Source organism: Lithobates pipiens, unplaced genomic scaffold (genome assembly GCF_037356315.1).
Source record: "Lithobates pipiens isolate NorthernLeopardFrog02 unplaced genomic scaffold, aLitPip1_a1.2 Scaffold_18, whole genome shotgun sequence".
NCBI classification, from domain to species: domain Eukaryota; kingdom Metazoa; phylum Chordata; class Amphibia; order Anura; family Ranidae; genus Lithobates; species Lithobates pipiens.
The window spans coordinates 267,021,201-267,036,785 of record NW_027507758.1 but is presented as its reverse complement, the minus strand read 5'-3'; the positions used below and the strand labels follow the sequence as shown (position 1 = coordinate 267,036,785).

Below are 15,585 nucleotides of genomic sequence, written 5' to 3'. Positions count from 1 at the left end.
AAACGTTCCTCCAGTAGAAATAGCAATAAAAGTAAATTTTCTTCTTTAGAGACAAACATCCCTGTGTTCTCCACATCTTATAGTTCAGAATTTAATGACGTGAGGAAAATAGTGACTAAATATCTCCCTATTTTATTTAGCGATTTTGCATACAATCAAATCCTTTCCAGAGGTATAAAAACGGTTTCTCGTAGAGCACCTACTTTAGGACATACCTTATCCCCCAGTTTATTCACAAGTAGCAAATCCGACCAACATTGGTTAAGATTTACAGGTAACTTTAAATGCGGTGGAACAGGTTGTGCTTACTGTTGCCATATCATGAGAGGCACACAGATTACTTCTTGTGTTAATAATAAAACTGCTGACATTAAATCTTTCATGAATTGCAACACTAAGTATTTAATTTATGTCATCACATGCAATCTTTGCCATATACAATATGTAGGACGCACCACACGCAGACTTAAAGATCGCTTATATGATCATTTATATGACATTGAAAAGAACAAATCCACTAATGTGGCTAGACACTGGAACATTGTACATCAGAAGGATGTTTCAAATCTATTTATACAGGGGATTGAGAAGGTGGTGACCCCCAAGCGAGGAGGTGACAGATTTCTCATACTCTGTAAACGTGAGGTTTTCTGGACATTCTTTTTAGAAACCAGAATTCCGACAGGGTTAAATTTTGATTGGGATGTTTCATATTATTATGATTGAGAAATCTTTTGAAACACTGTAATTCCCCTTCAGGATTAAGATTACCCCAATTTAATGTTACCTTTTATGATGTACTAGTGTTCCAGTTCTGTTTCTTATTTTCCATCAGCTCTTTCAGCCATCCCAAAATCTAACGTTATAATAGTCATAGGTTCATTCACAATAACACCCTCTACAAGCTTGTCACATGGGATCAAAATGATAACATCCATGTGAATGTCTAAAATTATACATGTGTGCGCTAGTCAGACACACCAAGTGGGTGGTAATTGACATTTCTTCCCCATATTTACTAAGACTATAGAGGGGGTTTTTGTCTAGTTTGTGAATGTTACCCATATATAGATATTTTCAGATACAGTATATATTATATGGGTATAGTCTCATAGATATGGGACACACTCACTATTTTGCATGTATGTGGTTTACTGATATAACCCAGATATTGGGGAATTTGTATATACCGCATTACACACTTTGCGGTTTATGCAATTTATTGATGCGGTTTATACACAGCACATTTCACATTTAACCATTGAACAGATCTGGAAATATTCTTTTTCCGCGACTATAGTCTTTTAACAATTAAATCTTTATATATTTTTTCACTTTACATAATCTAGAGAGGTGTCATTTACATTAGGTTAATAAATGAATAATAATAAAAATAAGAAATAGAAATCAAGAGATCTCACAGCATTGTAGCGTGATCCCTTCTGCATATATATAGTCCACAAACCGTGTTCACATGAGTTTATACATATTGTGGTTATATATATCACCATTTTATCTTATGCGGAATTGATCATGTTCAATCACCCATTATAGCCATTGCATCCTTGCCTCTATTCCATCATAGACTCTCTCATACTATTCACTCAGGTCATTGGTCTTCAAAGAAAAGGAGATGTTTCACAGCATTATAGTGAGATATTTCCTTTTCATACTACACAACCTATAAAAAATGTCTAAGTGACTTTATATACACTGCGATTACACACTATATATCACTATTCTATGTAGAACAGTTGGTGTCTGTACACTAGTTGCATTTATTGTATTACAGACATTTCTGCACGTTGCTGTATTGGTGTTTTTATATGGGCGACCCGTGTGAACAACATGAGTTAATTATAGTTTAGGAGGGAAGGGGTTAAAATGTTTGTTCCTTTTCTCGCCCATTAATCGTAATATCTATGGAATATTCAAGTAGATGGTTGATTGCCTAAAGCATACGCCTCATTTGGGTGCATTTACTGTTTTAGGCACTTGATTGAGGCGTCTAGGCTTATTCTAGTGTCCGTGAGGGTTCTAAAAGGTTTTTTGTTTTTCATTTTTGTTTCTGTTTTAATTTAACTATTTTACATGTTATATTTGTGTGTTTTTATAGTGGTAGTTGCAGTCACATACTTTATTTTATGCATTGATTGGTGTATTTACATTCATTTACACATCGATAAAAACACGAGATTGGTTGGTGTATGTACAACTTTAGAAATATTTGGCAATTGTGATCTGCTTCTGAATCTTGGATTTTCCATGCATGCATACTACTTGTCATCGAAATAAGTCCATCAATTGTATGGTTTCATATTGGTTCTTTCATTATTATTCTTTTCTTTTTTCACCAACAGTTCACATAAATATGGCCATCGATCTGATGTGATTTTGTTTAGTGCAGGTTCATCCCTGTCACTGTTATATCACAGTTCATTCTCTAAATATTTGAGTTTATTTACATACATATAAACATTCAATACTGTTTTACTTTGAATTTTATGACATTTATTCATATTCTTTATCTATGCATTAAAAGGTTATTCTGCACTAGTGCACAATTACATGTATTATTATCACCTTTACACCAATATATTTATATACACACATTTATACACGCCTATATACATATATACATTTTTCTTTTTATTTTCACACTTTGTTATTTTCACCTCTATATATATATATATATATATATATATATATATATATATTTTTAAAATTTTTTTTTTTTTTTACATATTTATCCTTTATATCTAATCACGTTTCAACACACAGACATGTTCACCTTTTCTCCCCTTTTTTCCTTTCCCAGTTATTTTCACCAACCAACAACTGGGTGTGGAATGCATGTGTGGAGAATCTATGATGATAGCTTTATCAGCTGTCATGGTTTTACCTCTGATTTCACTGTGGTGTGCTTATACATGAACAGTATATATTTGTTTGTTATTCAGAACATAAGCTAGCTATGAGTAAGCGCTGTTTGTAGCGTGAAACGCGTTAGCTATTTTATTCAAAAATCCTTTTTTGTTCCCTTTTTGCTGTGACGTTTTGTTCAATGAAGTTTTGCACTTGCATTTTGAAGAAATAATGGAATCTAATTTTTACACAATCCGGAGTGCGGCTATCCAGAGTTTCGTTCTGTTTCTACACATTTGGCTTATGCAATCAGCCTGCACCTGGAACCCCATTTGGAGAGCTAGCAGCCTGTCAGTGGTTTTGACTTGGAGCGGTGAAATCTTTGTTTGTTTAAAAGGGCCCAGAGGACTAGATGGGAATCTGCTATGTTTAGTCCTACTATGGAGAGACATCATAGCAATAATCTTTTAAATGGTAGAAGAAAAAAACTGCTTGTATGAAATACACAGGGACAGAAGTGTTCTACCCTTGACGGCTTATCTGACTGGCTGTATTTTTCTTTTTTACCTCTCAGGGGAGGAAGACATTCTTTTGGAAGGGTTTTTAGTCTGTTGTATACCATTAACCCCTTAGAACCCTTAGGAGGTTCCTGGTCCCTTTGTCACTCATAGCTTACAGTACAAAACAGAGGCAGTACCAGCAAAAGAATGTTTCACTTGCTAGGCTATAGTACAGTACAAAAGCTGCTATTAGTCCTAGCTATACAGTACAATGTTGTCAACAAAAGTGGGATGCCTGTGTCACCCAACCTGACCAGCAACCACTCTGCTCTGTCCCTCTACAACACAATACATGGAAGGAGAGATTCCTGAGAAAATCTCCCCTACCTTTCCTTGCAGCAGGGTTTATCAGAGATAAAAAAAAACAATCTTCGCCCTTCACGGTAGGCCCCGAGACCTTGAAAGGAAACCTTCAGGAATAGGGTGTCAGGGATGGCTTAGCCCTTCCTCCTCTGGGCTGGCCGCTCAGCTGTCGGCTAATTGCCAGCTCTCTTCTCTTTCCACAGTTACCAGCTGTTCCAGATGATGCTCGTCTGACCTACCTATTTAAAGCCTTGCAGCTCACTTTTTCCTTTGCCTTTGCGTTGGTCACATCACAAGGAACCATCTCCTGCTGTTTGTTTCTAGACTGGCTTGCTGACATCCCTCCTGGCTTCTTATCCTACCTGCAGTTGCTCTCCTTGGATCCCTGACTTCTGGCTTGGCTGATTACCCGATCTGGTTAATTAACTTTGGACTGGCTGACTACCCGATCTGGCTACTGGACTCTGGCTATGCTTGACGATGTTTTTTTCTATTTACCTTTTATTTTTATTAATAAACAAGTGTGATTTGATTGTACTTCTGTCTCAGTCTGTTTCACGGTTTCTGACATAGGGGAACACTCAGGTTATCCCACAATCCTGGACCTGCGAGAAGACCCTCCCAGTAAACTTTTATTGGCTTTACTACCAAAAAGTACTGGATCCCAGGGCCCAGCTTTAAAAGCATTTGAAAGCAAAACCTTGTGTCTTTGGATGAAAAGGCCCAGGTACCATTCATTTAGTCCATTACGGAGACATCAGAACAGATCCAGTCAGGATGGCTGGCTCTCATCAAAGGATTACTGCCCGTGGAACTCAGTACACACATCCTTACACGTGCCCAACACCTTAGACACTGGTGAAAAAACGGAGGACTCCTCAGTAATGGGAGGGGTTATATGGGGGAAGTTCACGCCTTAAGGGGCATGCCAGTGTCCAGCACCTGATATGCTGATGTAACCCACATAGTTATTACTATGGCTCTGTGTCCCCTGATGTAAGAAAATAAAAATGGTTTCACTGGCACAAATTCATCTACTCTGAGGAGTACAGGCAGCTAGTGGCCCAGCTCCCCTGAAGGGGGGTGACTGAAAGCTCCCCAGACAGAGTGGGCTTGACTGGATGGTGGTACTAACCCCTCCCCCCCTTTTTTCCCCTTCTTTCTTTTTCTTTCCCCTTCTCCTTGCTCCCCGATTTACCCATTTTCCTGACTTGTCTATAGTGCTGTGGCCTTAGAGTCGGTCAGTACCAGGCTCAAATCCCAATCTCTAAAAACATCAATTGCCATAAAAAGGGCCATGTGGGGTATGGGGGACTGCTATTCCCTTGAAGCTCAATGTGATTCCCTCCTGATAGAAGACTTCTCTTTACACTGTGATGTATGTACGAGGTTATTGGGAACAACTATTTTATTGCGTTATACACCAGCATGGGCTCTGTATTTCCACGTTTTTCTTTCTTAAATAAAGAATTTATATAAAAAAAAAAAAAAAAGTGCTAACCACTACACCACTGTGCCGTCCAAATAAAAACCTCTTTGCCATTCTGAAGCTTTTGTAAGGGTCATTCATAAGGGTTTGCCAAATGTGGGTATTGTGATTGTGCACTTGCTGCCCTGTTCAGTTCCTGGATTTACACAGACACATAGAGGTACACCTTCAGCTCTCCAGCTTTCATTGGCATTCTTATGACTCACCCCCCCCCCCCCCTCCCTTAATGGCAAACTCTCACAAGAGTGAGATAGAGAGCTGTGCATGATGTCATAAGCCTACGCTTTTTACTAGACAAGAAACAGCAAGTGGGCTGTATAAGGTATTTACTGGCAGAAATAGAATGTTTTACTATCCAGAGTTAAAACAATAGGGGCAGAAGATTTTAAAAAAATGGAAAGTTTAAAAAAAAAAAGACTGAAGGTCCACTTTAAGGCTAAATGATCAACACATTTTGTGGCTCCCTATAGCTTTTACCATAAAATGAAAGTATGCTCAGCGTATTTCACATTATGCCAAACATATCAATGCCCTTCCCAAGTAATGCGACACCTGCATTCTCTCTCGTTGCTCCCATCTCCACCCAGTCTTCTTCTGTTTGCACACAGGAGTTGCTTTGCCCTCCGCACAAAATCATGCAGAGACTGTATACGGAGCTCCACATACCTAGGCTAAATGTATAAAAAAAAGCATTTATGACAAAAGTCAATTTCTGCTTCACTGAAGGTTCCCAAGAGCACAGTGGCCTCCATAATTCTCAAATGGAAGAGGTTTGGCACAACTAGGACTCTTACAAGGACTGGTTGCCTGGCTAAACTGAGCAATCGGAGGAAGAAGGTGACCAAGAATCCGATGGTCACTCTGAGCTGCAGAGATCCTGTGTGGAGATAGTTCCAGAAAGACAACCATCACTGCAGCCCTCCACTGATCTGGGCTTTATGACAGAGTGGCTAGATGGAAGCCTCTCCTCAGTGCAAAACACATGAAAGCCTGCTTGGAATTTGCAAAAAAGTACCCAAAGGATTCAAGATTGTCTGGTCTGATGAAACCAAGATCCAACGGTTTGGCCTCATCACCCGTCCAATGCCATCCCAACAGTGAATGTCGAGGAAAAGCGGGAGCAAAAGTACAGCGATCTCCTCAATGAAAACCTGTTCCACAGCACTCAGGACCTCAGACTGGGGCAAAGGTTCACCTTTGAACATGACAACGATCTTACGACAATACAGGAGTGGCTTAGGAAAAACTGTGAATGTTCTAGAGTGGCCCAGCCAGAGTCCTGACTTCAACCCTATTGAACATCTCTGGAGGGACCTAAAAATGTCTTTCCACCTACGGTCCCCATCTAACCTGACTGAGATTGAGAGAATTTGCAAAGAAGAATGGCAGAATATCTTTCAAACCAGGTATGCAAAGCTTGTTGTATCATACCTAAAAAGACTTAAGGCTGTAATTGCTGATAAAGGTGCTTCGACAAAGTATTGATAAAGGGTCTGATTACAGTTTTATCTTTTTTAATAAATTCACAGACATTTTTGATTAATGAGAATTTTTTTTTTTTAAACAACTGTAGTATCAGGCTGCAACATAACAAAACTGAAAAAAGTGAATGGGGTCTGAATACTTAGATGAATGCCTCTACTAGGCCAGGGCATACAATGCATTCATAAACATACAGTATTTTAGGGAGCCAAAGTAGCCCTTAGTATGTGGATTTTAGTAAACCACTATCTAACTTTGTGGATGACTTTAATGGCCCTTGGTTAAGGGTGAAGTGGCCAAACAGAAGTATGCTGAGGCATCTTTTGGTGCATTCTATAAAATGCTGGCCTTATTCTGTAGCTTGCCTTAGTTTATTTCCAATACAGGTTCACTTTGTCACATTACTAACTTCTGATGAGCTGCTATATCTTAGTGCAATGTGTACATTGTTCATTAATTAACCAAATAAGTAGATCAATGCTATACTATTTAGAGCTTTATAATATTTTCCTGATTAGTAGATAAGTTAATGGCCATCATCCCCATAACAAATCTGATTACTGTAAAAAAAGAATGCTTTGCTTTAGAGAGTTAATAATATAATAGCAACTCATTACAGGCCAAACCTGATTAACATTTTTCAATTATCACAATCAAGTGTACAGAGACACAATGTTAGAAAACTGCATACTTCGCACATTAATTTTTATTTTTAAAATCAGGTGCCCTGCAAGCTAACCTTAGTCTTTAAGAATATCTTCATTAATTGTGTTTGGTTCCTTTTGACAATGCCTGCATATTGGCAGGCCCACCCCACACTGTTCCAAAAATATCTTTCTCTGTCCTGAGAGAATCCTCAATTAACTTCTCTCTTCCAGAAGCTATTACTTTTTTTACAGCTCTGTTCACATCAACTGCTCCTTTTGTGTAGGATGCTATCCATTTTTGGGCTTCTGCCAATGATCCATCGGCACCAGAAGATAAAATCTCATCAGCAAGACCAATATTCAATGCATATTTAGGATGAACACGGAGAGCACTGCTGAGTAGTTTCAGCGCATGTCTACTTCCAATAAGATGAATTAATCTTGTTGCTCCACCCCAACCTGGAACCAAACCCATACGTTTATGGACAAATCGTATTTCACTGTCTTCAGTCATCAACCTGCAGGAGAACAGAATATAACATTTGTGTTTTTGTCTGATGAATTATCTTGTACTGTAATAAAATGTAGTATTTATTGCACGTGACACACAAAACTATATATCACATTAAAAAATACAATTGAAAAGAAAACACTGCTCTGTGATTTGTTATAAGTGAAGAATGGCCTCGACAGCCAGAAGAGCAGCCAACACCAAAAACAAACAAAGTTCGGCAAATAGGATAATAAAAACAGTGTAGCGCTTCAATGATAATAAACGTGATCAACATAAAAAATAATAATATGTCAAAAATCGCATAAATATAAATGCCTAGAGATGAAAGTCCAACATTGGGCGCTCATTCCACTATGTAGCTGGCATGGGGGTGACCGAACCGTCACAGAGAAGGAAGGTAATACACTAGGCGAATGTATTCATATGGATCTGCTTGACTGTAAACATCAGGAAAGAGTAGATAAATACTTCTTACCGGAACAGTTGGACTCACACAGTCATATGACGGTTGAGTCTAGAAGGCTTGAGGTCGCAATCTGGGACCAAGGAGTATAAGGAGGGAGGTCTGTTGAGCTGATGGTGGAGCTCCGGGCGGTTGTAGGCCCAATGGTGGATCCTTTCAGATGGAACGTCAAGGTAGTCAAGCTCAGACGCAGCCCGTTGTACCAATACTCCAATCTCCCCCGAATGGGGAGGGAGATGATGTAAAGGTTTAAACCAAAGAAACGGAGAAAAGAAAAAAGAAAACCTGCGACGCAACCTGCGACGCTCTCATATACACGCCCCCACTCCGCCGCCACGCACTTGGCACGTTCTTACGCTGTTTGTTTCGATTCACAGCGTGGAACGCACAACACGGAGAAATGGCGCCAATGTTTGAATACCTCCCCCCTTCCTTATATTTTGCATAATGATGTATAAATATACACGCCCTTGCTCTGTAGACGCGAGCTCCTTTCAACCACTCCCACACCCAGTCACATGATATACACATTGAGGGATTAGTGGAACCTCTCCTGTCTTACTGCACGTCATGATGTTTATGATCATTCGATCGCAACTCTAAATAATAGATCAGTACGTATGAACTGTCATCATGGTTATTTATACATATTTTCTGGTTACACACTGCTAGTATAACAAGTAAGAGACATCCAAATTGCACAATGACAGATCCTTATCAGACACTATTACTGAGACCTTCACATCTCCATTTATGATACAACACAAATGCAAAGTAGCCCTTTCAGGTGACGTTACAATGTAGTTTATGTATAGCTAACAATACATGTCTGATTTTTTTGTACCAGAGCTGGAAGTGTTTTCTGTATACAGTGGTGTGAAAAAGTGTTTGCCCCCTTCCTCATTTCCTGTTCCTTTGCATGTTTGTCACACTTAAGTGTTTCGGAACATCAAACCAATTTAAACAATAGTCAAGGACAACACAAGTAAACACAAAATGCAATTTGTAAATGAAGGTGTTTATTATTAAAGGTGAAAAAAAATCCAAACCATCATGGCCCTGTGTGAAAAAGTGATTGCCCCCTAAACCTAATAACTGGTTGGGCCACCCTTAGCAGCAACAACTGCAACCAAGCGTTTGCGATAACGTGCAATGAGGCCTTTACAGCGTCCTGGAGGAATTTTGGCCCACTCATCTTTGCAGAATTGTCCTAATTCAGTTACATTAGAGGGTTTTCGAGCATGAACGGCCTTTTTAAGGTCATACCACAACATCTCAATAGGATTCAGGTCAGGACTTTGGCTAGGCCACTCCAAAGTCTTCATTTTGTTTTTCTTCAGCCATTCGGTGGTGGACTTGCTGGTGTGTTTAGGATCATTGTCCTGCTGCAGAACCCAAGTTCGTTTCAGCTTGAGTACACGAACAGATGGTCGGACATTCTCCTTCAGGATCTCTTGGTAGACAGCAGAATTCATAGTTCCTTTTATCACAGCAAGTCTTCCAGGTCCTGAAGCAGCAAAACAGCCCCAGACCATCACACTACCACCACCATATTTTACTGTTGGTATAATGTTCTTTTTATGAAATGCAGTGTTCCTTCTACGCCAGATATACTTGGACACACATCTTCCAAAGAGTTCCACTTTTGTCTCATCGGTCCACAGAATGTTGTCCCAAAAGTCTTGGGGATCATCAAGATGTGTTGTGGAAAAATTGAGACGAGCTTTGATGTTCTTTTTGCTCAGCAGTGGTTTTCTCCTTGGAACTCTGCCATGCAGGCCATTTTTGCCCAGTCTTTTCCTGATGGTGGAGGCATGAACGCTGACCTTAACTGAGGCAAGTGAGGCCTGCAGTTCCTTGGACGTTGTTGTGGGGTCTTTTGTGACCTCTTGGATGAGTCGTCGCTGCGCTCTTGGGGTCATTTTGGGCGGCCGGCCACTCCTGGGAAGGTTCACCACTGTTCCATGTCTTCGCCATTTGTGGATAATGGCTCTCACTGTGGTTCGCTGGATTCCCAAAGCTTTGGAAATGGCTTTATAACCCTTTCCAGACTGATAGATCTCAATTACTTTCTTTCTCAATTGTTCCTGAATTTCTTTGGGTCTCGGCATGATGTGTAGCTTTTAAGGATCTTCTGGTGGACCTTACTGTGTCAAGCAGCTTCTATTTAAGTGATGCCTTGATTGTGAACAGGTGTGGCAATAATCAGGCCTGGGTGTGGCTAGAGAAATTGAACTCAGGTGTGGACAACCACAGTTATAGTATGTTTTAACAAGGGGGGCAATCACTTTTTCACACAGGGCCATGATGGTTTGGATTTTTTTTCACCTTTAATAATAAACACCTTCATTTACAAATTGCATTTTGTGTTTACTTGTGTTGTCCTTGACTATTGTTTAAATTGGTTTGATGTTCCGAAACACTTAAGTGTGACAAACATGCAAAGGAACAGGAAATGAGGAAGGGGGCAAACACTTTTTCACACCACTGTATGCTTTGCATGTGCATTGAATCTCTCTGCATTTATATGTCTGATGAGGCTATGAATAATGCAGATGCAGACTATTACTTTCAGATTTTGGTGCAATGCAGTTTATGTATAATTAACGACACATGTCTGATCTCTTTGTACCAGTATTGGATGCGTTCTCTGTATATGTTTTATATGTATGTTGAATCTTTCTGCATCTACATGTCTGATGAGGCTATGAATAATGCAATCTATTCAGAGCTATCCATGCGTGAGCATGGTGGTAAAAAATTTTTCTATATATTTTTATATATCTTATTGTTATTAATTTAACAGCCTGCATGAGTGACATCTCTAGATGTTATTTATAATTGCTTATTGTGTTTGAACATGTTTACCCTGATTTGATCAAACTGTTCACTGTATCTTTAAGAGGTTGTTTGAGACGGGATTCTCCGCCCCTTGGTAGGCGGAACCTCTCTCTCATTCCTTATATATTTGTCAGCAATGTGGTGGGTTCCAACATGCCCCAGTTGAAGACACATATGTCGAAACGCGTCGGGTGAGCTGTTGGCACCCCACATTGCTTTTAATTTCATTTTATTTTTTATGTGATCACCAAGTCATTAATTATCTTTTGACTTCAATAAATCAACATTTTTTATACCGTTTGACCCGCACCATGTGGAGCCCTTTTTTTCTTTTTTCTTTTCTCCGTTTCTTTGGTTTAAACCTTCACATCATCTCCCTCCCCATTCGGGGGAGATTGGAGTATTGGTACAACGGGCTGCGTCTGAGCTTGACTACCTTGACGTTCCATCTGAAAGGATCCACCATTGGGCCTACAACCGCCCGGAGCTCCACCATCAGCTCAACAGACCTCCCTCCTTATACTCCTTGGTCCCAGATTGCGACCTCAAGCCTTCTAGACTCAACCGTCATATGACTGTGTGAGTCCAACTGTTCCGGTAAGAAGTATTTATCTACTCTTTCCTGATGTTTACAGTCAAGCAGATCCATATGAATACATTCGCCTAGTGTATTACCTTCCTTCTCTGTGACGGTTCGGTCACCCCCATGCCAGCTACATAGTGGAATGAGCGCCCAATGTTGGACTTTCATCTCTAGGCATTTATATTTATGCGATTTTTGACATATTATTATTTTTTATGTTGATCACGTTTATTATCATTGAAGCGCTACACTGTTTTTATTATCCTATATATCACATTGTTATCAAAATTGCCAAAGTACAAAAATCTTACATTTTTAAGGTTTGGTCAGATTACAATGTAAGAGAAAATACAGTTTGAGTTGTCTCCAGTACAGAGAGGGAAAATCTTCCTCTGAAGACCTCTTGTGCCATTGACATTTGAGTAAATCTACTATTGATCCTGATGACTGGAGGGAGAGTCAACAGTTCACAGTGAATGGAAAAGTGATAGCTTAAGTGGCATCTGTCAAATGAGAGTTCCCCTTGTTTCTGGTAGTTGTCCAATTACTTGTACTACTTGTATCTCTGGGGACAGGAAAATCTTATAGATGGTTTTAAAAACTTTATCCAAAACGTAAAAAAATAAAATAAATTAGGCTGGAGATGCTGGTTTGCTAAAACCTAGTGTAAGTCTGCAAATGTTTAGACACACTCCAATACCCCTATGTACCTTTAGTTTGATACAGTGTGGCCCCCCTATTCCCCTTCCCCAACAGCATAGATATTTGGGGAAGGGGGCTCCAAAAGAATATTGGGGCAATAGGCACTTAGTTTAAAGGAAAGATGTGGGAATGGAGGTACCTGCTTTAAAGCTGCATGCTTTGTTTCCAGTTTAAAAAAAGTAAAGATTTACTTTAGCTGTTAAACATTAAAATAAATCCGAACCCTAACTGGATGAAATTTAGTTTGTTAAGCTTCTGATCATTATAAACGTGTTTTTTTTTTCCATAAAAATACTGTTTTCACCTTTGTTTATCTTTTTTTTTTTCTTTTTCTTTTTTGCATCTCAGTGCTGATCTTCTTCAGCCTCTTCCGGTCTACTTGAAAACACTAGAGTAAACTACACATCATTACTCTGGACTAAATTACTGATAGTAACAATGAACTATGCCTGAGATATGTGCGTCTGCATGGCTGCTTATAGTCACAACCAGGGGCATATTTGACAGGGTGTCAGCACATAAGCACATCTTGTCAATTCATAACACAAAGTACCTGGACCTGAACCCCTTCATGGCAGGATCACCAGGTTTATTTTAATCCTGTGGACTGGTAAAGATTAAAAACTATTTTTGAATTTAAAATGTTAATGCTTGCATGAAATTTTAGTTATTGGATTTAGATAAAGTTTATTTTTAAGGATTAAGTCAAAGTTAAATGTTAAGGTACAGACTGATTGTTAGGCTGCATTCACACCTAAGCATATGGATTTACTGGCATTTTTATTTGAGAGATTTTGAGCATTTTCTAGAAGTGTATTGCAAGCGCTTTAGAAGCTTATTACAAGCGTTTTACAGTCTCAGGCATTTTTAATTAAAAAGCATTTGGGGAGAGGTAGAGGAGATTAGGGTCAGAGAGCTGTTGCCCGAGCAGAAAATGTGTGACAAAGCACTTGTAAAACACTTAAGTCAAGCATTTTCAGGTGTTTCTACTGAAGTTTATAGGGCCGAAAAGAAGCGTTTTTGAGGGACAGGCGTTTTGCTGCAGGTGACAGGATTTGGCTTGTTGAGCGTTTTAGAGCTAAAATCTTCAAGCAGAAAATCACTGCAAGGCACGGGAAGTGTTGATGAAATGGGTGAATGAGAATATGTATAAGCGTTTTGAATGTCTAACTGATGCTAGGTATTCCCCTGGTCTCAGAGAGGCAATCATCGGCGTTGCATATTCTATGTGAAATGTTAGAATGTGAAGACAATTGTTTAGGGATTTTAGGTCAAGGGTAGGACAAATACTCCTTTTGAGTTTTGGTACAGTGAACTTGTTTGAATAGAATCCTTTGAACCTGCCTTCCAGAAGAAATCCAGGACATTTGTAAAAATACTTTAAAGCAATTGTCAAGTCTTGTTTTTTTTCATTGTAAAAATATTAAACATGTTATACTTATCTGCTCTGTTGCAGTGGATTTGCACAGAGCAGCCCAGATCCTCCTCTTCTCTGGTCCCTCTTCGGCTCTCCTGGCCCCTTTTCCTGTTCAATGCCCCCAAAGCAAGCCTCTTGCTATTGGGGCACCCAAGTTGAATCACAGCTCACGGCATCCATTCAGACATGGAGCCCTGTCCCAGCCCACCCCCTTTCACCCTGATTGGCTAGCTTACTTTGATTGACAGCAGCTGGAGCCAATGAGGAAGGCGAATCTCGGACAGCTGAGACACTTGTGGACATCGCTAGAGGAAAGTATTAGGGGGGCTGCTGCACACTGAAGGCTTTTTATTTGAATGCATAGAATGCATTAAGGTGAAAAAACCTTCTGTCTTTACAATTCCTTTAACTTATGCTCTTTGCTGACAGTCCTGTTCCAAGAACTACCAGCAACAGGCTTTTGCCGAAAATAAAGGAAAATATAAAAGACATTTTGAAGCTGCCACTTCGAACTTGTTTTTGAACAAGTGCTTCTTTCTGCTTTATTTCTTAGTGATTCGCTAAAAAGGAACAATCATGAAGCTACAGTCATATGAAAACATCTGGCCTCCATACCTGCTCTTGACGCATGTCTTACTAAGTAAGGAAGCCAAAATCAGGGACATCACCTTAAAGCTTGCCTCTTTAAAACAAGTCAGCAATTATAGTTGAAATACTTTAATCACAGGAGCATTTTATTCTACTTTCATGGCTAAACTGACACTATATGCAGAAAATCAGAAACCCAGGGCAACATACCTGAAATCACATGCTGTACATAACTCAGCCCCTCCTCCCAATGCTTTTCCTTGCACTAGTGCAACACTAATGAGTGGCAATCTAAAAAACAAAAACACAAGGCATATTTTAACCACTTGCATACGGGGCACCCAAGCCCCCTCCTGCCCAGACCAATTTTCAGCTTTTAGAGCGGTCACACTCTGAACGACAATTGCGTGGTCATACAACACTGTACCCAAATGAAATGTTTATATTCCCCACAAATAGAGCTTTCTTTTGGTGGTATTTGATCACCTCCTGGGTTTTTTTATTTTTTGTTAAAAAAAATAAAAATTACCAATTTTTTTTTTTTTTATACAAGACCGTTTTATATTTTGTTAATAAATCTTGCAAACAGGTAATTTTTCTCCTTCATTGATGTACGCTGATGAGGCTGCACTGACAGGCTGCATTGATGGGCACTGATGAGGTGTTATTGGTGGGCACTGATGAGCATTTATAAGGGGCACTGCTAGGTGGCACTGATTGGCATTGATAGGTGGCACTCATACACTAGTGGGCACTGATTTGTGGACACTGGCAGGTGGCACTAGCAGGCGGTACTGGTTCCTCCTCGGGACCGATGTCCCTTGCACAGAAGCCAGTCATCTGCTTTTTTTTCTCCTCACGCTGTCAGTGTGAGGAGAAAAAAAAAACGATTACGGATCTTCTGTTTACATCACGTGATCAGCTGTCATTGGCTAACAGCTCATCACGTGGTAAGGGGGCGGGATCAGCCCCTTACTCCAATCTGTGATCACCTGAGTCTCATTGACTTGTGATCACAGCAGGGGACGCATGCAAAAGGGGAGGACGTCTCTTGATGGCCTCCCGGCAAAGTAGGTCCGCGCTGTAGCCATCATTCGGCTATAGCACGGATCTGAAGGGGGTTAAATAATA

At 39.8% G+C, this 15,585-nt stretch overlaps 1 protein-coding gene across 2 annotated transcripts in view; it reads right to left on the bottom strand.

Annotated features, from left to right (window-relative positions):
• Positions 1 to 6,714: 6,714 nt before the first annotated feature.
• ECHDC1 (ethylmalonyl-CoA decarboxylase 1) overlaps positions 6,715 to 15,585 on the bottom strand; it is a 52,303-nt gene continuing 43,432 nt past the window's right edge. For both annotated transcript variants that reach the window (XM_077486933.1, XM_077486932.1), the window contains 2 exons: positions 14,665 to 14,745; positions 6,715 to 7,864 (listed from right to left, as the gene is read on the bottom strand). In XM_077486933.1, the coding sequence (XP_077343059.1) occupies positions 7,462 to 7,864; positions 14,665 to 14,745 (484 nt within the window). In that variant the 3' untranslated portion in view covers positions 6,715 to 7,461. The remainder of the gene's footprint in view (positions 7,865 to 14,664; positions 14,746 to 15,585) is intronic.